The sequence below is a fragment of the Mastigoproctus giganteus genome, chromosome 7, assembly GCF_048544385.1.
Source record: "Mastigoproctus giganteus isolate SK-2022 chromosome 7, ASM4854438v1, whole genome shotgun sequence".
Classification (NCBI taxonomy): domain Eukaryota; kingdom Metazoa; phylum Arthropoda; class Arachnida; order Uropygi; family Thelyphonidae; genus Mastigoproctus; species Mastigoproctus giganteus.
This window is the reverse complement of record NC_143581.1, coordinates 231790841-231817298: the sequence shown is the minus strand read 5'-3', so window position 1 is coordinate 231817298 and position 26458 is coordinate 231790841. Positions and strand designations below refer to the sequence as shown.

The window sequence follows — 26458 nt, the reverse complement described above, 5'->3', positions numbered from 1 at the left end:
TCAAATGTCATAATACCACATATAAGCAAAGTAAGTATTATTTTGCTAAGTATTCTTTTCACAGAGTTACCTAACATCATGTAACCATTGTTATTTGATAATCAAAATAGTAGTTGTAGTATTAAATGAGTCAAACCATCTGTTGCTATGATCTTATTATTTTAAGCAGCGAATATAATGGCCTTTGGTTTCAACCATTTTGACATACATTTTGTCTGGCCTATAGATGTCTAATGTAAGTATTATATAGCCTCGAAATGGATGATTTTTTTTTTTTTTTTTGGAATGCACAGAAATGGCAGCTTCTGGAACATGCATTTAGGATATGCAACACATATATACACTGGTGTTCAAAGAAAATGCATCGCCCCTTAAAATTGTAATTATCATCCGAATAACATAAGTATATGGCAATATTTCTTACAGATTGCATCAGATAAGATTGACAGGCGTAGGTGATGACGTAATATTGCTTCAGCTGTTATTTTCAGCTATATAAGCATGCTCTTCAAGAGTTGCAGTCATTCCTTGCTTGTCAGGAGGGTGAGTTATGTGCAGTTGATGCCATGAATAAAGAGAGCTATTGTTGCTTCACGTGAGGAAGGATGTTCTTCCCATCATATTGCTTATAGAGTGTCTTGTAATCAGTCGACAGTGAGTAGATTTATTTCCAAACTCAATAATACTGGTTCTGCTGATAGGAAAAAAGGAACTGGATACAACAGAGTCTCTATGCCAAAATAGGACTGGCTTTTGAAGCTCTTGTGCCTTAAAAACTGTAAAGCTTTTTTGTCTGAGCTGAAAAGAGAATGGGAAGAACATACAGTAGTGATAGCAAGTGTAGTAACAGTCAGAAGATGCCTCTTCAGAAATGGACTTGTAGCCTGTTGTCCTAAGAAGAAGCCCCTTGTCATACAAAAAATGAAAAAGGCCCGATTAATTTGGTGTAAGGAGCATGTCAAATGGACCCCCATGTAGTGGAAGTCTAGTTATTTTCTCAGATGAGAAGAAATTCAACCTGGATGGCTCTAATGAGAGACAAACGATTTGCCATAGAAGTAAAGATTAACCATCCAGACCATATGGTGTGTACAGTGAAATTCTCCACCAGCCAAATGATATGGGGGTGCACTTCGTATCACGGAGTAGGTCACCTGCAGTTTATAAAAGGTTCTGTAAATACGAATGGCTATTTTGGAAGGCAAATTGCTGCCATCCATTACAGACCATTTCAGTCTGCTAAATAACTGCATCTTTCAGGGTGACTGCTTCTTGTCATTGGGCAAAAAGTGTAAGTAGGCACTTCTGTAGTTACTTTAGCTTCATTTCTGCTTTAGAGGTTCCACAGTAATGTGTTTACATTTGTTACAGGTGAAAAAATGGCTGGAAGAATGGTCCATTACAGTCAGAAGATGCCTCTTCAGAAATGGACTTGTAGCTGGACAGGAAACAGTCTGGACCTGAATCCTATAGAGAACTGTTGGCATTGTGTGGAATCTGCAGTTACGAGAAGTAAACTAAAACCCTTTGTGAATTCCAGCAAGCCATAATTCATGTTTGGAATCATGAACTATCAGATGATTGTCTTCAGAAATTGATCTTGTCATTGCCTCGACAGTGTGCTGCTGTCATTGGGGCCAGAGGCAGTTCAACAAAATATTAGTTTGCACCTGGTGAACTTTTCATTTTGTTTTCCATTTAAAATGATAAACTGAAGCAAATTGAGGACTTCTGATAACATCAACCCCCAGGGGCTCACATCTGGTGAGTACGGGCTTGGCACTCCCAGGGTCCTGAGCTGGATATCATCATTCTTCTCTTTCTTGGTGATTCTCTTCTACTTCTCTCTCTCTCTCTCTCAGGGTAATTCAGACATTTTTTTTTTTTCGACTGGTGCAGCATAAGCCTCAGGCTTCCTTGGCATCATATGGCTAATAATAATAAAAGGCATCATATGGCTAATAATAATAAAATAAAATTTCAGCCTTAATTGTCAAGTTTAAAAAAACTGTTGTATAAAGCTTGCAAATGCTCATTTTGGAATATTTTGAAAGCACCTGTCAAATATTACTTAGCTTTGCCTTAACTATTAATAAATATCTTTTGTTTATATTTCTATTTGTGATGCTAGTCATTAATGTAACATACCATTGTGAAAAACGGCCTCTGTACTGAGTGGTCAGGAGCAGGAGTTCAGTTGCACATGCTCATTGAGTAGGCCAGGGTTCAAACCCCTAACTGCTAAATGCGGTCAATCTGCCAACCTGCACTGGACCAGCGTGGCAGATTATGGTCCATTTCACTCAGCATGAATTGTTGAGGAGGCTGCCACCAACAGTGGGTTAATAATGGCTGCCGTTTTTTTTTTTTTTTTTTTTTTTACCATTGCGAATAAGGGTTAGAAATGTGAAATTCCTAGGTGATGCGCTTTCTGTGAACACCAGTGTATTTTTTTTTTTTTTTTTTATATATATAATTTTTTTATGAAAACCCCAAACACGAGAGGTGTTAGAACCTATAGTACTTAGTACTGTGCTTGGGTTGGAGGTTGAGAAGACGAAAGAAGATATTCGTTGTCATTAGACTTGAACTTCTGAAGACTGTAATTTTCAGGAAATACGTATGAAGAAAGGCGAAGTTTTAGAGATCTTCAAGTACCGTGTTCATAGACTAGTAAAGGATAGTGAATGCTTAGAAAGCAGTACTCACCTTGAATTAATCTGTGATGGCTTACTTAGGCAGCGTGTTTAATATTTAGTTGAATTGTTAAGTTGAATAAAATTAAAAGGGGGGAAGTAGTTAAGTGTTGACTGAGTTAAAATAGACGCAAGGAAACAGAAGCGTACACATCCAATCCTTGGTTGTCATTGAAGTAAAGAAGCAAAAGAATAATTCAAAACTAAATAGGTGAATACAGTGAAGCCAATAGTCGTTACGGGGACTTTCGTTGGTTTTGTAGCGCATGTATAGTTTTAGTTCAAATTCTACACCCGTTTCCTCTGAACTAAAACTATACATGCGCTACACCAACGACATTCTTGTAATAGGCAACAGATCCATCATTGATAACGTCTTCGTAAAACTCAACTCTATACACGACAGACTTTAATTCACCGTTGAAATTGGACAAAACAATCAGATAAATTTCCTCTATCTCACTATCTATATAACAGGCACCAAATTAAATACGAACATTTTCAGGAAAAATATAAACACCGGTAAATACCTACATTTTGCCTCTCATCACCCACTAAACACTAAAAAAGCAGTTTTATATAATCAAATTCACAATGCACTAAAGTACAGCTCCTCACCAACCGACCTTTTATAACGAAATCCAATATCCAGAGGTTACCCCCACCAACTTATTTTAAACACAATCTCCATCGCAGCACCTCCGTAGCCAGGTGGGAAGGAGCAGCAGTGCGTAACACACGCTTCTTGATTAGACTGGGGTTCGATCCCATCACCACTAAATACAGAGGATGCGGAAAGGTCAGGGAATGACCACCGCATATTCCTGGAGCAATATGGCCTTAGTTGCTAATGCTCCTAAAAAAAAAACAAATAAAAAACAATCTCCATCGCTAAAAATAAAATTAAACTCAATAAAACAAATATCCACATAGTCCTCCCTTATCACAATGAACTCATAGGACAGTTCCGCTGCCTATTTAACGACACTGATCTCTCCCTTGTTTTTTCCACCTACAACAAATTAGGATCCTTCTTTAGCTCCTATAAAGACACACACAAATATATCGTACAAACGACCTCAATAATATAATATACCTCATTAATTATCAACCAAACTGTAATACATGTTACATTGGAAGTACTACTACCAAATTTGGCTCGTCAAAAACATCCAACACCCGTGCATACTATCATTTCCATAGTCTCATATCTAACCAGTCTGTTACAGAACTTACAATTCATGCCCAGACCCACAACCACACCACCCTCATTGACTCTGCCATTTCAGCAAATTGTAGCAGGATACTTAATGATTTTGTAATAACTGAGAGCAAAGTGGAGGAGAAATTGTTGAAGTTAAACATAAGAAAAGCACCTGGGGTGGATGGGATCTATCCAGTTATATTAAAGGAGGCGGCAAAGCAACTAAGCAAACCCTTAGCCATAATTATGAGAGCATCCTTGGACTCAGGGGAGGTTCCCACGTACTGGAGATGTGCAAATGTATCCCCAATTCACAAATGGGGGATCGAAGGGTAACACGAGTAATTACAGACCAGTTAGTTTAACTTCTGTTTCTGGTCAAATAATGGAGTCACTGGTTAAAGATGCATTGCAGGATCATCTAGACAAGACTGCAGCAATAATTCAGACACAGCATGGGTTTGTTAAGGGAAAGTCTTGTCTGACAAATTTGATAGGATATTATGATGTGGTTACAAAGGAACTGGATGCAAAAAATAATTTTGATATCATATATTTGGATTTCAGGAAAGGTTTTGACACTGTTGCGCATGGATGACTATTGTACAAATTGGAGCAGAATGATATTAAGGGTAAGTTGCTTCAATGGATAAAAGGATGGTTAAGTGGGAGAAGACAGAGGGTGGTAATCAATGGGTGCTGCTCTTCGTGGACTAATGTTATTAGTGGAGTCCCACAGGATTCGGTGTTAGGTCCACTGTTTTGTATATTTATCAATGATATTGATGAAGGTATATCAGGCTTAATGTCGAAGTTTGCAGATGATACAAAGGTTGGCAGGGTTGTTAATGACAGTAATGGCAGTGTGCTACTGCAACAGGATCTAGATAATTTGGGCAGATGGGCTAAGAAGTGGCAACTGAAGTTTAACCTTGACAAATGCAAAGTACTGCATATGGGTAAAAGTAACCCCAGAGAAGTGTACCAACTGTGTGGTACTTCACTTAAGGTGGTAGAAAATGAAAAAGACCCGGTAGTAATTGTGCAGTCAGATATGAAGTTTTCTGAGCAATGCAGACAGGCTGCCAGGGCAGGTCATGGGGTTTTGTCAATGATATATAGGAATTTTGCTAGCAGGGAGAAGGAGGTGATTGTCCCTCTGTATAAGGCAATGGTCAGGCCAAGCCTTGAGTACTGCATACAGGTCTGGAGGCCTCATTTTAGGAAGGATATAGATTTACGTGAGCGTGTACAGAGAAGGGCAACAAGATTGGTGAGGGGAATGAAGGGATCCTCTTACCAAGCGAGGCTTAAGTTCTGCAAATTGCAGTTGCTAGAGACTAGGCACCTGCGCAGTGATCTGATTGAGGTGTATAAGGCCTTGAATGGGTTGAGCACGCTGAATTCTGATGGGATCCTTCCACTTGTTCAGATTACGAATCTAAGGGGGCACAAATTCAGATTAATAAAAGACAGATGTAGAATAGATGTGCGGAAATTTGCCTTTAGCCAGCGGGTGGTTAATTGCTGGAACAAACTTCCATCTGTCGTTGTGGAAGTTGACAGGTTAAATAAATTTAAGGAGGAATTGGACAGGCATTTGGAGGGAATGGTGTGTTTCTTTTTTTTTTTTTTTTTTTTGCTGATGCTGCATACACTTGCTTTCTTGCATCACATGCCACTACTACTACTACTATTTCCATCATTAAACTAAAATCCAGCTACAGAATACTTCAATATGAAGCCCTAGCTATTGAATGGTATCGGCACCACTCAAACCTTAAAATTCTAAATTCCAAACTCCCCTTCAATCTTTCCCCAATTTGGAACATCTCATGATTAAAGTTCCCACATGTCAAAAAAGGCATCACGAGAATATAATTTATCTCTTAAATACCATTCTCGTTCTCTCTCCACACATTGCCAACTGAAGACGTTTTAACCAACAAAAGTCCCCGTAATGACTGCTGGCTTCACCGTATTCACCTATTTAATTTTCAATTATTCTTTTGCTTCTTTTCTTCAATGACAACCAAGGATTGGATGTGTATGCTTCTGTTTCCTTGTGCCTATTTTAACTCAGTCAACACTTACCTATTTCCCCCCTTTTAATTTTATTCAACTTAACAATTCAACCTAAATATTAACCACGTTGCCTAAGTAAGCCATCGTAGATTAATTCAAGGTGAATACTGCTTTCTGAGCATTCGCTATCCTTTACTAGTATGAAGAAAAGTTGTTCCAGAAAATGGCAGTTGAATAAATAAACGAGGAAGATGAAAAGTTGGTTCTGTTAGTTTGAAATTGGCCAGTAAATGGATTTTGGCTGGTGGCGGCACGTGTTCGGACTGTTTTGAAAGAGAGAGAGAGAGAGAGAACAGGAATTATAAAAACTAATTCAGAAGAACAGTGCCCATGGAAGTATCTGTAGAAAAGGCATGCAGCAGAAACAGTACGTCTGAGACAGAGAGTGGAAAGACTCTGTTAGAGAGGAGTCATTAATTAACCTGACTTCCCTCTTCTGAATGGAATATAGAAGCCTGAGAGAGGTTTTGGGGGCACCACCCCAGATGTGCGAATAATATTCCATGGTAGGGTGGATTTACGATTTGTACAGGGTTAACAGCTGTTTGGAAGAAAAGTAACGCCGAGAGCAAAAGAGAAAACCAAGTTTTTTAGATGCAGAGGAAGCAATATTTGTAATGTGCTTGTGCCAGGAGAGATTAGAAGTCAAGGTAATCCCCAAAAGAGATATATCATTTTGCCTAGAAATCGGAGTGTCACCAAAGATAAGCATAGGAGCAGAAGATTCCTTTTTACGAGATATAAGACAAGACTGAATTTTAGAAGGATTGAAATCAACTAAGTTGTCTTTGCCCCACTGGAGAATTACCTGCAGATCGGCATTTAAGGAATTGGTAGCGGATATATACGAGAAGTTGAAGCTGATTGATCAGGGCATGGTTTCTCAAACTGGAAAGTGGAATGCAAGGTGCTATCATCGGCAAAAGTATGGATGGGATTTGCAGTCAATGGAAGAAGGTCATTAATATACAAGTGGTAAAGAGTGGGGGAAAGAACTGTGTCTTGGGGGACACTAGCATTAGTGGAGAAGTTAGAAGACAGAGAGCCATCTACCATCACCCTCAATGAGCGAACAGAGAGAAAACTGGATACCAATTACAAAGAACAGTTGGCAAACCATAAGATGGAAGCTTATGTAGAAGACCTTTATGCCAAACGTGATCGAAAGCCTTTGAGATGTCGAGAGCAATTGCTTGTGTTTCACCAAACTTTTCCATTGAATTTTTTCATAAATGGATAACATAAGCCAGAATATCACCAGTGGATCGACACTAATGGAATCCATACTAGCGACCGTTGATCAGACGGAAGGTTTCTAGGTAGTTTAAGAGTTGGCGGTTAATTGATTTCTCCATTACTTTAGAAAGAGTAGAAGTAATTTCAATGGGACAATAATTGGATGGGAGGGATTTGTCGCCCTTTTTAGGAACTGGCTGGATATGAGCAAATTTCCAAGCAGAAGGAAAAACACCTTTGGAATAAGAAAGTGAAAAAAGGTGGCAAAGAACAGGAGTAAGTTCAGGAGCACTGGTTTTGAGAACAAGTGGAGAAATATCATCAGGACCTTGGGCTTTCTGAGCATCAAGTTTCATCAAAATCCTTCTGACATTCTTTTGACAGAAGACCACAGGAGGAATTGAATGGCGGGAGGTGTTTTACCAAGATCATTAATACATGAGTTGAAAGAATATAGATATATATTATTGATCATTTGATCGACACTATGTGCAACCAATGAACTATTTCCACTGTTATACCTATGGAGAAATTACCATGTTGTAGTAAATTAGTGTTATGATGTCATTGCATTTTCATATGATTAGTAGTTTCACGTGCTAGACTGCAGCTGTAATTAGGGTGTGACAAATGGGGATTTGTTCTGTGCAAATCCAAATCAGGGGTGCAAATATGGGAATTTCAAAGTAATATACTTTATCTGTCTATATCCGTCATTCTCAACGGAGGTAAAAATTGGTTTTTTTTTTGGGGGGGGGTGAAAAAATCATAGGTATTGCAGTGGCTCGTGGCTCTCCAAAGTTCAGCCGTACCCAATGACATCTTATTCCTTAATATTTCATTTCTCTCATTGGGTTTTATTTTCTTCTGAGACAACTTATTTTTAACATATAGGTATATCATATTAGGAATGAGTGAGAAATTTTGATAAAAAGAAGACAGTGGGAGTGATTTAATTCAACCACTTTTGCTTTTCATAGGCATTAAATGCCTAAGTGCTTTCAGAGGTAATGTCTCTGCAATCTTTGACTACTGTGCCTTTCTGACAGCTACGACCTTGGTGGCAGTGTGGTTTTTTTTATTTATTGTTTTGTTTCATTAGTCAATATATAAGGAATGGATGGGATGAGGAAGTGTTTGTCTATTGTTTCCACTTTCTAAGTGAAGATTTATTGTTTCCTTGTGTAAGTTGTTTATTTTTGATCCACAGTGCTTTTGTGAGTGGCATGGGCTATGAGAGTTAAATAAAAATAGTTTATATTTTTTATTATTTAATTCTTTGTAGTTATTCATTCAACTCATCATCAGTCATGTCTAGTGCTGAAAAGAAAAAAAAAAGTGTTAACAGTATCTGGATGAATATCTAGCTTATGGTTTTATTGAAAGCCCATTCAACTCTAGGCAGCCTATGTGTCTTATGTGTAATAGTTCTTTTTTATAATGAGGCTATGAAACCATCAAGACTTTTAGATCACTTAAAAAGGAAACATCCTGATAAAGTTGGTAAAAATGGTTGGAAGACACAAAGCTTTTATAACCCACTGGGAAGTATATCCCGAAGTTCTTACAATACACTGCATTGTGCACCAACATCCTCTGGTTGCAAAAAATATTAGTCCAGTTCTTTATCAATTTCTCAGTATAGTTATTAAAACCATCAATAAAATAAAGTCACATAGCAAATATGATTGCATTTTCAGAAAATTTTGTGTTGATAATGAAGAACAGTATGTGAGGCTTCTTTTACATACAATACTCATATGGCTTTATAAAGGAAACTGCCTAACAAGATTTGTAAACCTTTTTGACATGATAATTAGTTTTTTAGAAAGCAAAGGAAACAGATTTAGAAAAGGAGATCAGCAAACACAAAAACAATGTATACTGTGTGGCTTGGATTTTTTGAAAACTTAATGAAGGGAAACTTCAAGGGAAATTAATTACAGTGATAGACTGTAAACATGTATTAAAAGTCTTCACTGAAAAACTGGAAAAATTTGAAAACAGTTTAATTAGAAAACAATTTCATGGTATGCAAGAGTTATCTGAAATCAACGAATATCTCACCGAGAATGATCTTAAGAATTATTCAGATCATTTGTGTTCTTTAAAAGGTGAAATGAAAAATAGATTTTCAGATTTATTTTCTTTTGAAGTGAAGCCAAAGATGTTAGATCCAATTGGATGCAATGCCAGGTCTGCTAGTGAAGAAATTCAAGAACTCATTGAATTAAAATGTAACGAAGAATGCAAATATAAATTCAAAAAATTTGGATTGGCTGAGTTGTGGGTATCAAAAACAACTAAACTTCTTTATCTAACTATGTGGTCTGAAATGGCAAAAGTACTTCTGTGTTTTCCATTGTCTTATATGGGTGAAAGTGGTTTTAGTTCAGTAAATAAAATATTAACAATGGAAAGAAGCAGAATTGATATATGTTCAAGAGGAGACACAATGAAACTTACTAACAGCATACCGAACATTGAACTTTTAGCTAAGAAGCATCTGGGTCAGAGATCCCATTGAATATAAAGTATTTTTTTGTTTAAAATTTCATGGTGACAATTAGGAAAAAAATTGGCTAAAAAGCCTTTTAGGGGCGGTAATTTAAAAAAGGTTGATTGAGAAACACTGATCTATATATAAGGGTTAGATTTCTGATGACTCCATGTAAGTGAGAATTGGCATAAGTTGTGTTCCCCATATAGAAGCTATTGCAATAAGGTAAAACTAGCAAACTCCTATAACCTCATATGTGTTAACTGAATGCATATCAAAAAAATAGGATCAGGTTGAGTCTATCCTCAAAAGAATGCACTTTTAGGGGAGCCATATTTAGGTACAAAGCCCCATTGTCTTTCTTAATCCATAAGGTATCTACTTCAAGTACAGAATTCCTACTTGTCCAAACAAAATTCTAATACTGCATATCTGTGAAGACCCTGACTTTTCCATTCCTTGCCATCCTTTTGTGCATCTCTGACTCCCATGTCTTATGTATGGATGAGTGGTTGTTGGTACTACATCAACAGTCCCATGCCATCAGACCACTTCCCAAGCTTTGTGATCAAAAGAGATCAAGATTATAATAATACACTTTGACAGGAGTGTATTATTATAATTCTCTGCACATTCTCCATGTATATTTAATTTCATTTCAATGTTTAAAAAATGTTTCATTTCAATGGACCACGGTTTCTTTGAAATTAAACATTATTTTTTTTGAAAATAAAACACCCTCTATCTTCTTAATTCATTTTTTTTCATCATCTCATATCCAAATAGTTGCGTATTATTTCCTTTATTAACTTTACTGAGTGAGAGAAATATTAATCACGAGGTTCATGTGCTTTGACAATTGGATGCCAGCCAGATTCTTCCATAAAACAAAGGTTGCATGTTTTGATAATTGGATGTGAGAGATGCTGCTAATTTTAAATTCATGTTTTTCAGTGTGCACATGTATTATCGAGAATTGGTTTAACTTGGTTTTGCATTTTTCATTTTTGTGTGATAATTAACAGTGATTTCTGGCAATTTTCAATGGAGAAATCAAAGAAAACACTTCTGTTGAAAGTTATTGGGAACGTTGGCTGTGTGGACCAAGTAGACGAAGTCCACACAGCCAAAGTAGACAAAGAGCATGAAGTTGATGTAATTGCTTGGGGGGGGGGATCTTGAAGCCTATGTGATCAGCTCTGAGTTATTCTGCTTCTTGATGAAAAAGATGCACAGTTAATAATATAATCTGATGTGAAGTGTCATTAGCAATACAGACGGACTATCATTTTTTTTTTTTTTGTCTGTTCTGTGATACACAATTTTGTCAGATAGTGGGGGAGGTGAGATGAGATTAAGGCCATATAAGGGATGTGCTTATGACATAGAAAACAATTGTTTATTTTTTGAATAGTAATATAGTAGACTTTCAAATATCTGCTTTGTGGATTAAAAACTTTTGAAGTCCTTGGTTATTGATCAGAGCTTCTCACAAGAGTTGCCCATTACAGCTAGTCTGCTACCACTGAACCAAATATCTTTGATTCAGTGGTAGCAGGCTCACTGTTTAGTGACTAATATACTACAGTTTTTCAGATTTTCCTCCTCAAGCCAGAGATTAATTAGCTGTTTGTACAAATTGACACAATCTTATGAAAGTGGAAGACTCGCAAATTTGAAGAAAGTAGATGGATTAAATAGGTGAAAACAATGCAACAGGAAATGCATTTAAGACTTACTATTATATTATTCTGGCATTCTTGCATTGTTTTATTTATGTTATCTTAAAAAAAGAACTTTCTATAAATCTTAAAAATGTATTATTGTTTAGTGACAATTAAATCATTAACATTACTTTCTTTCAGTTATCTTATATAGGAAAAGACTGCTATAAAATACCTGAAATACTGGGCCAAGTTTATGGGCACAGTACAAAAAGGCTAGATCTTAGTTACAATGCTATCAGGTAATGTTTTAATCAATATCTTGTTTTATAATCTGAATATAGTCCTTTTTATCATAATTTTGCATAAATGATACATTTTTGTGTTTCCGTGTAAATACTGTTTCTGTTTCAGACATTGAATATATTACATTAAGTGAGCATCTATCAGTAACCAAAGAAAATAAATTAGCACGCAATGTGATGTGAGTGGTTCATTTAATTTTTATTTTAGTAATAGTGAAGCAAAATTAGTTTTGCTTTGGCATTACTTTCATTTTAAAATAAAAAAAGCACATTGACAAAATTAGTTTATTTTATGGTACTCAGACAGTTAAATTACTTGGTTTGTTGGATCTAAAATATCTGACAGCTAACCATGTTGAGAGATTAGATTAGATTAATAAAGTTATGATAACTTGAATTTATTAATCAATAATTTTAATTTATTTATTCAAGTTAAAATAATGTTATTTACAAATTCCAGAGATTTAATTTATTTAATCAATCAACTGAGTTGATTCTTTCAGGTAATATGCAATAGTTTTGTAAGGTTAATTAATTATTTTTATTAATTAAGGTTTTTTAATTATTCTTTCATTATTTTAGTTCTAAAAATTTAAGAATATCATAGACTTATACTATAATATTATACTTGTGGGTTGCAGAGTTTGGAAACTAGATGCCTTAGAGGAGATTTGATTGAGGTGTTTAAGGCTCTGAGAGGCATCAGTAAAATGAATGAGGACGAAATTTTCAAGATTTCGTCCTCATTCTAGAACTAGGGGATATAAATTCAAGTTACGGGGGGGAAATGTTTAGATTGGACTGCAGGAAGTTTTATTTTAGCCAGCGAGTTATAAATTACTAGAATAAGTTGCCTACATGGGTGGTAGAGGCTGACAGTTTGGGGAAATTCAAAGGTCATCTGGATAGTACCATCAGGTGAGGGAAGTGCATAGGATGATAGGTTTAATTTTCTTTTCTTTTATTAATTATTATTTATTTATTTTATTATTATTATTTTTTTTATCATTGTGTTTTTTTTTTTTTTTTTTTTTTTTTGGCTGGTGCAGCATAAGCCAAAGGCTTTCTTGCACCATGCAGCTAATACTAATACTTTTATTTTGAATAATTATTAAGTTAAGTTTAGTTTCGTTATTTAGTTAGTTTAGTAAGTTGGCCTTAAGGAAAGTTGGAAAAAAAATAGTATTGTAATTAACTTCTAAGACAGCACTAGCACTGATGTGTAGTTTCCTATATAGATGGATAAATTTTTTATAATATCTTTTGTAGCACATTGGATGGACTTGATATGTTTACTGTGCTGGAAGAACTAATTTTGGATAATAATGATTTGGATGATGCTGTTCACTTTAAACATAACCCACGGCTACGAATCCTGTCTATGAATAAAAATAAGGTAAGTGGCTTAAAAATAACCTTTAAAAAATTATGTAGCAGGAAATTTATTAATATGATAGCAGTTAATTTCTGCTTTAAGGACATAAATAGCTAATAGTTAATTAAGGACATAAATAATGCTCATGAATAGTTAACATTAGTGATGGGGAAAAATATTTCTTGACTGAATGTCTAAGAGTATGGAAGAGGTTGTTTATGATGGGTATGGCACTTCCATCATTTCTACTACCCAGGTAATAGTTACTTCAAATAAGTAACACTTCACTACCAGAGAAGTATTACTTATTCGTTGTAGAGCCGCCTCCGTAGCCAGGTGGGAAGGAGCGGCAGTGCGTAGCACACGCTTCTTGATTAGACTGGGGTTCGAGCCCGTCACCACCAAATACGGAGTATGCGGAAAGGTCAGGGAATAACCACCGCAGATCACGGAGCAATATGGCCTTAGTTGCTAATGCTCCTGAAAAAAAAAAAAAAAAAAACTTATTCGTTGTGAAGGTGTTCACAATATGAAATATGAATAAACGATGCATTCATACTAACTGGGTAGTAGAAATGATGGAAGTGCCATACCCATCATAAACAACCTCTTTCATACTCTTAGACATTCAGTTAAGAAATATTTTTTTGATTAAACCGTGCATATACCATCAAGCATCTCTCATATTATGGAGTTATACTTCATAACTGGGTTGTCACTGTTGCAACAGGGTACCTGCCCACCTACCGATGAAAAGCCAAGGGGGAGCCTGATATTCACGGCATTTCCGAGAATAGGTAACAACAGTCTTCTCTACTGGGACAGCGTTGCCTAATCTTACTGCACAATTACTCCCAGGTCTCTTTCATTCTCCACTACCCTGAATGTAACACCACACAGTTGGTACACATTTCTCTGGGGTTACTGCTACCCATATGCAGTACTTTGCATTTGTTAATGTTAAACATCAGTTGCCACTTTCAGCCCATCTGTCCAACTTTTCTAGATCCTGTTGCAGCAGCATACTGTGACTCCATTAACAATCCTGTCAACCTTTGTATCATCTGCAATCTTCGACAATAAGCCTGATATACCTTCATCAATATCATTGATAAATACAGAAAACAGTGGACCCAACACCGAACCCTGGGGGGGGACCTCCAGTAATAAAATTAGTCCACGAAGAGCAGTGTCCATTGATTACCACTCTTTCTTCTCCTGCTCAACCATCCTTTTATTCATTGTAGCAACTTTCCCTTAATGCCATACTGCTCCAGTTTGTACTGTAGTCTTCCAAGTGCAACAGTATCAAAAGCTTTCCCAAAATCCAAGTATATGATATCAAAATTATTTTTTGCATTCAGTTCCTTTGTGACCACATCATAGTATCCAATCAAATTGGTCATACGAGACTCTTAACAAACCCATGCTGTGTCTTGTCTAGATGATCTTTCAATGCTTCTTTAACCAGTGACTCCATTAATTTCACTGGATGAGAAGTTAAACTAACAGGTCTATAATTCCTCATGACACTCTTTGATCCCCCCTTTGTGAATGGGAGATAGATTTGCACATCTTCTGTCCGTGGAGACCCCCCCTCCCGAGTCCAATGATACTCTCATAATTATGGCTAAGGGTTTGCTTACTTCCTTTACCACCTCCTTTAATATAACTGGATAGATCCATCCACCGCAGGTGACAATTTCTCCTCCACTTTACTCTCAGTTATTACAAAATCATTTAGCTCCCTGTTAGTTTAATAAGCTTCTGCTCTCCACTTCCCAGAATGGCCCTGTATATTGTATTAACACCAGAGAAGCCCTCTATTTATTTATTCTTTCCAAACTGTTAGTGCATATTTTGACTGACAGTTTGCCATAAATAAATGGAATCACCTGTACCAAAATTTTTGCCTGCATGAATATTTTCATGGTAGTAAACCATAATTAAACGAAAAAAAAAACAAAAAAAAAACTTTGCATCATTGCCTCCCTGATATGAGTTATAAATATTAAGACTATATATTTTGACAATTCGAAAATTGTAGATCTCTTAAAGTACCATTTATAACTGGCACAATATAATAGCATAGCTGAAGACTATATATTTAAAAATAATACTAAGGAAAGTTCTTAAGGTTGTAAAATGCATTCAGTTTGTTTAAATGCATGCTAAAGTATTGTATTTTTATTGTATGGGCTGTGATCTTTTATATAGGCAGTCAAATGGCACTATTTCTTGAATATCTTGTGAACTCCTCTGGTTATCCCAGAGTATAAACAAAAAATTTATTTTATTTATACTGTATTTAATGAAATGAATTAATTGTACTAATAATTGCTTGTACAGTTTAAGGATCTCTATCACTTGATGGAACAGATTACTAGATGTTTTCCCAATCTCACTTACTTCAGCCTACTAGGAAATGCAGCCTGCCCAGATCAGATTACATGCTGTGATAAAGATGAAGAAGATTACCAGCGTTATAGGTAGGTGCAAGGAGTTTTATACTGATTTGTACTTTTACATGAACTTAGTTATTTTTCGTTAGCTTAGTTTCATGATTATAATAATGACAAATCACTTTACAGAATCAAATTTTGCCGACAAACACAACATATGTAATTTTACCTGGCAGTTAGTCTGCAAGAAGCATTTTTCTGTATATATATCTGTGTTAAACAAAAGAATGCTGGACCACCTACTTTTTTTCTGCATAATATGATATATTGTAGTTTTAAGGCTAAAAAGCAGTCATCTTCAGTTTTCAGTATCCTTCACTTTATATTAATCTTGGCGATCATCAACAGAATACAGAAATAGCCATAATGGAAATGGAAGAAATAAGAGATTGATATTGTTGTTTATACACTTCATGTATAAGCAACATGATTGATTTATACAACAACATGTAAAAACAACTGATTATTGCAAATGATATGCAGCCTTTTTTAAACTATATCGCTGTGACAGTATAGTGGTTTTACCAGTTGTCACTCATTTGGAGAGGTCTGGGTTCGAATCTTGTCAATAACTGGAGCAATTTCGTAATAGTCTCCTCAATCAAGGCTGTAGTTAGACAATATCAGGTGGAAGGAGTAGTAATAATATGATATATTGTAGGCTATAGCAGTTTGTTCCCCTTAATTATTCCTGGTTTTTTAGCCCGCACACACACCATGCAAAGTTGCCTGTGAGTATACATTTTTACAGAATCGAATGTTTAATTTTTATCCAGATTGCAATGAATTCTTTCAAGACTACAGTGCAGCTATCCACTGTTCAAATATTGTATATGAATAGTGCTAGTAACATTCCCAAGATTTCCACCATCTTCCCTGGTTACCTAACTCCACAGATCTGAATCCAGTTGGAAATGTCTGGGATGTAACGTAATACAAGATGGAGCATTATGGACAAAGCCACTTTGATATTCATAAAAATTAGTAGCACTAACAGAAGTTGTGTAATTTTAATATCATTTCACATGATGGACTTAGCTTCTTTCTGTACATAGCTGTGGAACACTGTTCTGGATCGATGGTTAACGCAGGAACACAATGGTATCAGTAAGATAGCCTATGCGGATGACTCAGTGATTGTGGCCTGGAGCCTGATCCGTACTGCACATGTAGGTAATATGAAACATGGATTCATATACTTCTGACCTGTCCATTGTACTCTCAACATAGAACGGATTTAACGTCTTCTGCAGTTCCAAACTTATTGCAGGACAATGTAAATATCTTAGTTGAAGACCATAATAACTTTACTGCTCTGCAAACCTTCTCAAGATCAGTTTTCATATTGCGGGCTCAGCTAAGAACTTCAGCTTCTTCTGGGAATTGACTTCACAAATGACCAAAAGACAAAAGGTTTAAGTGTAAACAGAAGATTTAAGTTAATTGTTATTGTGTTGATTTATGTCAATTTGTTATTGTAAAGATTGGTTTCTGTGAAACACAAGGTTTATGAGAATCATTTAGTAGCTGATTGTGCTTGTTGACAGGTTTGAAAGTTTAAGTGATCAGAATAGACAGTGTTGTTAATTGTCCATTGTATGTTATATATTGTTTTCTTGGTTCTCAGTAATTCAGAGACTCTGAGCATATTTTAAAAAAAAAAGTATTGTATATATCGGTTTAATATAATAATTAGTGGGTGTAAGTGGGGATAATTTGTGGAAGTTCTCCACTAGTAATTCATTTGTTGACACCCACTGGTATTGCACTACATCCGGTGAGGGTGGGACTTGTGCATTCGGCACAAATACATAATGTAAACCTGAGCCTAGAGAAGGGCACCGGACAACAGCTGTCTTATATTGGTGGTGGTAAAATACCTCGCATGTTTTTAGGCTAGATTTGTTGAGGTTCTACGCCAAAACAGATGAACTAGGTGGAGATGGACTTTTGCCTAGGAGCCACCCTTGACTCTGGGATACACGTACGAAGTACACCAGGAGGTATAATATAATGTCTTATATATGGGTAATGAGAATGTTAATATATATAAAATTGTATACAGGGTGATTCACTACCAGTGCGACAAACTTACAGGAGGTGTAGGGGGCACAAAGACGAATCGGAATCACATAGCATTGCAAGGTCCGAAATGCCTTCGTCATGTGGTAGAGGATGTTGAACGGGAGGTCGCATGAACAGCGATCCCGCTGGAAGTCAGCATTTGCGAACCGGTTCCCGAGGCAGTAGGATGGATGAGTATTCAAACGTTGAACTGGCCGACATGCACCTCATGTATGGAGCTGCAGACTGTAACGGGCGTGCCGCTCTGCGCTTGTACCAGGAACGTTTCCCGCACAGGCGTGCTCCTCATCATACGATTTTCGCAATTGTGCACAGAAGGTTATGTGAGACTGGTTGTTTCATGAGAGGTACCATGAATCGAGAGCGAACGACGAGGACGCCAGGCAATGAGGAGAATGTCCTACGTCTTGCAGAAGGCAATCCAAGTACGAGTACTCGAGCGATAGGCCAACGATTGGGTATTTCCCAATCCATTGTATGGAGGATACTGTCAACAAACCAAATGAGTTCATACCATCTGCAACGTGTCCAATCGTTGGAGCCTGCGGATTATCCACTCCAGAGGACTTTTGCTACTTGGTTTCTTCAACAGAAACGGTTCGCAAATGCTGACTTCCAGCGGGATCGCCGTTCACGTGACCTCCCGTTCAACGTTGTCTACCACATGACGAAGGAATTTCAGATCCTGCAATGCTATGTGATTCCGATTTGTTTTTCTGCCCCTACACCTCCTGCAAGTTTCTCACACTGGTAGTTTTTTTTTTTAGGAGCATTAGCACTGGTAGTGAATCACCCTGTATATATCTTTTTGTAAGTATTGTGTGTGTGTGTGTGTGTGTGTATATATATATATATATATATATATATATATATATATTTATGTAATAATTGTGTGTACAAATAAATGAAAAAAAAACGGAAAATGTACATAGCTGTGAGCAAATGATTTGCAACTTAGTGCATTGATTTCATATTGTGGAGGCATATTTAAAGTGGCATATGCTTCAATTAAAAAGCAGTGTATTTCTCTGTTGAACTAGTGCAATACCAAAGCATCTTGTGGCCAAGTAGTACCTCCACAATACGAGATCAGTGCACTAAGTAGTAAACCCAGTTTTTCACAATAATATACAGAAAGAGGCTATGCCCAACATATACAGTAACTCTTTTATATATCTTTCATAGCCTAAACCTTTTGTTGATATTAGTCAACATAATCTACAGTTTTCTGAAAACTGATGAACCTTATAATTATATATAGTCAAGGAAGCTATAAGCTTTTGCAGCACCAGCCAAAAAAAAAGATATAAAAGTAATACAGTAAACTCTAAGATCTGTCACCCTTAAGGCTTAGAGGTTCTGAATTTTAGACTCATGTCCCTAGTGGTTGAGTACATTTTAGAGGAGCACATTTCAATTAATGGTAAGCACAATCAACTGAACTTATATCTGTGAACCTGTATATTGACTATTGTATCTTTTCCATGTGTTTTTGTGGGAAGGATTTAAACTGCATGGATAATGCAGTGGTGTTAATTTTCACAGCAGAGCAAACTTGCCTTTTAAATGAGTTGCCCTGCTATTGCACCGTATTAAAACTGTGAAAACACTTTTCAAAAATTAGTACGGTCAGTCCTCGTATAACATGTGTTTACACTACACGAATTCAATCCTACACGATTTATAAATAGGCGAATGATTTCTTATATAACACGAACTGAATTCGCTTATGCACGATTTGCCTTTGCATTTACAAGAAATGGCAGTCGAATGCAGAATCACCCCAACCGAACGCAACACGATAGGAATGAAGAGAAGATTCTGAAAATGTATTTGTTTTTTATATCAGTGAAGGGGAAACGCATTTCACCATAATAACGTAAAAACCAACACAATTCGGCGCCTCCGTAGCCAGGTGGGAAGGAGCAGCAGTGCGTAGCACACGCTTCTTGATTAGACCGGGGTTCGAGCCCGTCACCACCAAATACGGAGCATGCGGAAAGGTCAGGGAATGACCACCGCACCGGAGCAATATGGCCTTAGTTGCTAATGCTCCTAAAAACCAAATAATAACAACAACAACCAACACAATTCCAGCTATTGGTATTATCGCAAATGCAATTAGATCGAATTTACTACCAGTTTATAACAGATTCCACTAGCAGAAACGCAACTGGAAATTGTTTTTATTGTTTTCTGGTAGTAACCCCCAGAAATGTGCTTTGGTAAAATGTGAGTTGTTAATAGTGTATCTCTGCCTGTGTTGTTTATTCAGTTGCTACACGTGCGCATCTTTGTTTGTGTATCAAGCGTGCCTCCTCATTTTGTAATTGTGCTTTATTCCCTAAAAATGAGTAAAATACTTTAAAGGTGTGAAAAGGAAGCGTCCTGGTGAAGACACTGCAGATTCAGAGAGAAAAAGGAAAGCAATATCGATAAACAGAGGCAGACTGGGTCAATAATTCTTACCCGGGAAAATTTATAGTGGCCTCATACTAGCGTTTATGGCCAAAATCACGCTGGCCTCTGGCCCACCGGGGTTTCCCCGGTAAGGCTTATGGCCAGTCCACCTCTGTCGATAGAGAAAAAATATGAAATTGTGAAACGCTTTGAGCGAAATGAAAGACCATGTGATATTGCACGTGCTACAGACCTAAATGAGGAAATGCCAAGAATTACAAAGAATGCAGAGAAAATAAAAACAACTTTCATAGCAGGAACAACTCAGTGTAATTAAAATCCATTAGATTAAGACACAAAGAATTGGAAGAGATGGAATGGCTGTCATCTGTTTGGATAGAAAATCAAACAAAACACAAGTTTGCTTAAGATAGAAGCAAAAGCATTAGCAATATTTTATTACGTAATAGTCGTAATAAAATATATAAGTATTTTGTTACGATTATTTATTGTGTTTGGTAATGTTTTGGTTACAAATGTGTGTTCAATCTTGGGTGGTCGGCACCTAACCCTATTTTTCCCATACGGCCTATTGTTTATATTGCATGATTTTGCATTGCACGAGGGTTTCTAGGAACACAACTATCGTGCTATATGAGGACTGACTGTATTTCATAAACCACATGACAGCTGACATCACACGAGTTGTCACTAGAGACTATCTGTAATCTAGTGGGAGACCATCTTGAAATGGGCTGTCACAGCAGTCTCATCCTTTAAACATTTATTCATATGCTAATGAGAAAAGTATATCAATATGCATAAAAGAGAAGCCAGGCGACATCGCAGGACAGTGCAGTGTCGAGTCAGTTTGGTGTGACATAAGCACTGGGAGATCAAAATTGAGAGTAGGAGTGTGCTAAATGCCTAATGACTCTGATGAGTATAATAAGAAACTGTACAGGGAAATAGAGTGGGCCAGTAAATCATAGAGTCTTATAATGGGAGATTTTAATTTCCCTGATATTGACTGGAATTTTTGGGTTAGTCACTCACACACTAGCAAGGCTTTTGTGGATTTATTGGATGATTGTTTTCTACATCAGCATGTTCGGGAGGCAACTTGAGGGAGTAATACTCTTGATTTGATTATCAGTAGTGATTCTTCATGCATTAAGAATCTGCAGATACAGGAACCACAAGGTGGCAGTGATCACAGTGTGATGAAGTGGGATTTACTCAAAGAGGTAACTACCACCAGGGGTAAAGGGAAGGGTTATTGCTTTCATAAAGACGACTACGATGATCTGAGATAGTATTTAAATTCTATACAGTGGGACCAACTGATGATGTTACCAACAGCAAATTCAAAATGGGAAGCATTCAAAGAACTTATCTTGGAAGCTACTAGGCTTTATATACCAACTAAGAAATATTGTTTAAGATTTAGGCCTAAATGGATGTCATATGAACTAATGAGACATATGGCAGAGAAGAAAAATGCATGGGATACATATAAATTAACATGTGACACAGAAGCCTATGATAGATATAAGGTGATCTGTAACCAAGTTACATAGGAGGTTAGGCAGGCGAAGGCAGATTACGAGAAATCTTTGGCAGGGGATGCAAAGAAAAACAGCAAGGAGTTCTTTATTTATGTAAACTCTAGAAGGAAGGGGATGAATCAGATTTGTCCACTTGATATCGATGGTTCAACTGTTGATGATCCTGCTCAGGTAGCTAACAAACTAAATGAATATTTTGCATCGACATTCACACATGAGGAGTTATTCAGCGAGGGGAATGCCAGAGGTGTATTTAACTGTCGCAGTAAGCTAGATAATCTTGTAATAACTGAGAGTAAAGTGGAGGAGAACTTATTGAAGATAAGCACAAGAAAGGCACCTGGGATGGATGGGATCTATCTAGTTATATTAAAGGAGGCAGCAAAGGAAGTAAGCGAACCCTTAACCATAATTATGAGAGCTTCTTTGGACTCAGCGGAGGTACCCATAGACTGGAGATGTGCAAATGTAACCCCAATTCACAAAGGAGGTCAAAGGATGACACAAGTAATTATAGACCTGTGAGTGTAACTTCTGTACCAGGAAAATTAATGGAGGCACTGGTTAAAGAAGCACTGCAGGATCATCTAGACAAGACTTCAGTTGTAGCTCGGACACAGCATGGTTTTTAGGCGCCTCCGTAGCCAGGTGGGAAGGAGCATCAGTGCGTAGCACACGCTTCTTGATTAGACCGGGGTTCGAGCACGTCACCACCAAATACGGAGGATGTGGACAGGTCAGCGAATGACCACCGCATATCCCAGAGCAATATGGCCTTAGTTGCTGATGCTCCTAAAAACCAAATAACAAACAAACAAAAAAAAGCATGGTTTTGTTAAGGGGAAGTCTTGCCTGACCAATTTGATTGGATATTATGATGCAGTCACAAAAGAACTGGATGCAGGGAATAACTTTGATATTATATACTTAGATCTTAGAAAGGCTTTTGATTCTGTTGCACATGGAAGACTGCTCCACAAATTGGAGCAGTGTGGCATTGGAGGCAAATTGCTGCTGTAGATAAAGGGGTGGTTGAGAGGGAGAAGACAGAGAGTGTTAATCAATGGACACTGCTCATCGTGGACTAATGTTATTAGTGGAGTCCCTCAGGGCTCAGTGTTGGGTCCATGATTGTTTTCTGTATTTATAAATAATATTGATGATGGTATATCAAGCTTAATGTCCAAGTTTGCAGTCGATACAAAGGTTGGCAGGGTTGTTAAGGACACTACTGATGCTATGCTGCTGCAACAGGATCTGGAAAGGTTGAGCAGATCGGCTGAGAGGCGGCAAATGAAGTTTAACATTGACAAATGTAAAGTACTACATATGGGAAACAGCAACCCCAGAGCAATGTATCAACTGTGTGGTACTACACTGACAGTGGTAGAGAATGAAAAGGACCTGGGGTAATTGTGCAGGCAGATATGAAGTTCTCTGAGCAGTGCAGACGGGCTGCAAGAGTAGCTCATGGTGTCTTATCAATGATATACAGGAATTTTTCTAGCAGGGATAAGGAGGTGATTATTCCCTTGTATAAGGCAGTGGTCAGGCCACACCTTGAGTACTGTATACAGGTCTGGAGGCCTCATTTCAAGAAGGATGTAGAACTGTTGGAACGAGTACAGAGAAGGGCAACAAGATTAGTGAATGGAACAAAGGGTTGCTCTTACGAAGAAAGGCTTAAGTTTTGCAAATTACAGTATCTGGAGACTAGGCACCGGCAAGGTGATCTGATAGAGGTGTATAAAGCCTTGAATGGTTTGAGCATGCTCAATGCTGATGGGATTCTGCCTCTTGCTCAGAATAATCACCTGAGAGGGTATAAATTCAAATTGAGGAAAGATAGATGTAGGATAGATGTGCAGAAATTTGCCTTTAGCTGGTGGGTAGTTGGTTGGTGGACCAGACTTCCATCCCTTGTTGTGGAAGTTGATAGCCTAAAATAAATTTAAGGCTCAGCTGGACAGGTATTTCGAATGAACGGAGGAGTGAAGTGGAAGTAATTTTTTATTTTATTTTTTTTTTTTGGGCTGATGCTGCATAAGTTTGCTTTCTTACATCATATGCCTCTACTAATGCTAAACCACATGGTATCTGACATCACACAACCTCTTTACAACTGTTTTGTTGTGAGTTGTCACTAGAGACCACCTGTAATCTAGTGGGAGACCATCTTGAAATGGGCTGTCACAGCAGTCTCATCCTTTAAACATTTATTCATATGCTAATGAGAAAAGTGTATCAATATGCATAAAAGAATGCTTTTATGTATTGAGATATACACTGACACCAATTTTAAAAAAATATGTTCCTAAATATTTGTATATTTAGTTAGTGTTTTTGTTGTCAGTGATATATAAACTAGTTTCCATTTTTTGAAAAGTTGAACTAAAAGTATTAAATCACTTTAGTGTTGAGTCAGCCTTACTTTCTTGATGTATTTTTATTAGGTACTATGTCATATATAAATTACCCTGCTTGAAATTCCTGGATTCTAGACCTGTGAAAAGAAGTGAAAGGCAAGAATCATGCAGAGTTGGACGCTTCATGAAAGTTATTCGTCCAAAAGATGATGAGGTTAGGATTTCTTTTCTCTTGTATTTTTTTTATGTTAAAATTAATATATTGAGACTGATTAGAAAAAAAATTACACATTGTCATTGTGAAATACCTAGAAGACTACCTACCCAGTGGCTTTTGGAATTTCTGTCTACTAAGTATAAACAGAGGTTAGACAAAACTGATAAAATACAAAACAGAAGACATTCATCCCAATTCTGTACATCATCAAACCTATGTGCATATGCCATGTAGTTTTGATTTATATTCCAACAATGAGACTGTGAATTTAAAGTAAAATGTGCATCAAAATAGAAGGTCCAGTGTGCAGCAAATGACTGAAAGATTCAGCTTTTGCAAAGAATGACCTATTGCCATCCAAACTATGCAGCAGAATTGAAGAATCTGGGATTTTGTAGTTACATGCAGCAGTGCATTATCTCCTATACGCAAAAAGGGCAATTGCCCTTTTTTGCCAAATCAATATTCTATGAACTCATTTTTGTAGTAAAAAAAGTCTGAAATTAAATTTCAGTCCCATATCTGGGGACCCTAGATTGCAGGTGGGACGCAGGCGTATGGCAACATATGAAATATAAACACCTTGGCGCAAGGCAGAGTGCATTGCCGTGTACAGACCAGCCCTCTGCAACGACCCTATCCCGTAATGTATTTTCTACGGGTCCTTAGAGTCTCATTCTGCTGACAAGGTTCGAAGGACTTCCAGCGCCCTCCAGTGGCGAAATCAGCACGGTAGTAAATATCTACTACTTATCTACAGTGACCAGAGCAAATGTATAACTGAATTTTATTGTTTTTATTTCAAAATAGAAACCATCTCCGTGAAACGGGCCATTATAGTTGTCGATCTTAAAATCCTATATCACATTACACATGGTTAAAAGAATAAAATTCAGTTACATTTGCTCTGGTTATTGTTGATAAGTAGTAAAGGTAAAGTGCAGCCATTATCAACCCACTGCAGGATGGAAGCCTCCTCAACAATTCATGCTGAGGGAAATGGACCATAATCTGCCACGCTGGTCCAGTGCGGATTGGCAGATCGACCGTATTCAGCAGTCAGGGGCTTGAACCCCGGTCTACTCAAGGAGCGTGTGGTATGCACTCCCGCTCCTGACCACTCGGCTACGGAGGCCCTTGATAAGTAGTAGATATCATTTACTACCATTAAATATTGGAATACTATTGGAATTCAAGTGTGGAGACCGCACCTAAAGAAAGATATCAAGCTTCTTGAAAGGGTGCAAAGACGGGTAACTCGCCTGGTGAGATCGGCAAAAGGGCTTCCTTATGAAGAAAGACTTCGAATATGTTGGTTCCAGAGCTTGGAAACTAGACACCTTAGAGGAGATTTGATTGAGGTGTTTAAGGCTCTGAGAGGCATCAGTAAAATGAATGAGGACGAAATTTTCAAGATTATAAATGATGCTAGAACTAGAGGACATAAATTCAAGTTATGGGGAGAAATGTTTAGATTGGACTGCAGGAAGTTTTATTTTAGCCAGCGAGTTATAAATTACTGGAATAAGTTGCCTTCATGGGTGGTAGAGGCTGACAGTTTGGGGAAATTCAAAGGTCATCTGGATAGTACGTTTGGGTCAGGGAAGCACATAGGAAGATAGGTTTAATTTCCTTTTCTTTTATTAATTATTATTATTTATTTTATTTTATTTATTTATTTTTTTTTTTCAATGTTTTATTGGAGGCTTGAAGTGGTGGAACCCATGTTTAGTCTCTAGAGCTAAGTTCCGGTCAACCCTTCCCCATCTCTTCCATCATGCAGTATGATTGATGACTTTTGATTGATCATTTATTCATTCAACTGCCGTTTTCTGGAACAACCTTCCTTCATACGTATTTCCTGAAAATTACAATCTACAGAAGTTCAAGTCCAATGTCAACAAATATCTTGTTTCGTCTTCTCAACCTACAACCCAAGCACGGTACTAAGTACTATATAGGTTCTAATACCTGTCGTGTTTGGGATTCACATAAAAAAAAAAAAAAAAAGCTGTTTGCTGCTGCCCTTGAGGAAGCTTTCAGAAGATTAGACTGGTCGCAGAAAGGAGTCAATGTGAACGGAGAGTACCTAAACCATTTGCGATTTGCAGATGACATTGTGGTCATAAGCCACGATCTCAAAGAATTAGAGGAAAATCTTAATCAGTTATGGACAGTTAGTAAGGATTTTGGACTAAAGATGAATATGGCTAAAACAAAAGTAATGATGAACAAGTATGCCACAGAAAGGGAAATAATGATTGAAGGAGCAGTAATTGAAAAGGTGGAGTCATA

The 26458-nt window shown here is 37.2% G+C and overlaps 1 protein-coding gene across 3 annotated transcripts in view; it reads left to right on the top strand.

Annotated features, from left to right (window-relative positions):
• LOC150083767 (leucine-rich melanocyte differentiation-associated protein) overlaps positions 1–26458 on the top strand; it is a 92885-nt gene that overhangs the window by 51794 nt on the left and 14633 nt on the right. For all 3 annotated transcript variants that reach the window (XM_090377475.1, XM_090377473.1, XM_090377474.1), the window contains exons 2-5: positions 11587–11687; positions 12960–13086; positions 15415–15554; positions 24034–24160. In XM_090377475.1, the coding sequence (XP_090233601.1) occupies positions 11587–11687; positions 12960–13086; positions 15415–15554; positions 24034–24160 (495 nt within the window). The remainder of the gene's footprint in view (positions 1–11586; positions 11688–12959; positions 13087–15414; positions 15555–24033; positions 24161–26458) is intronic.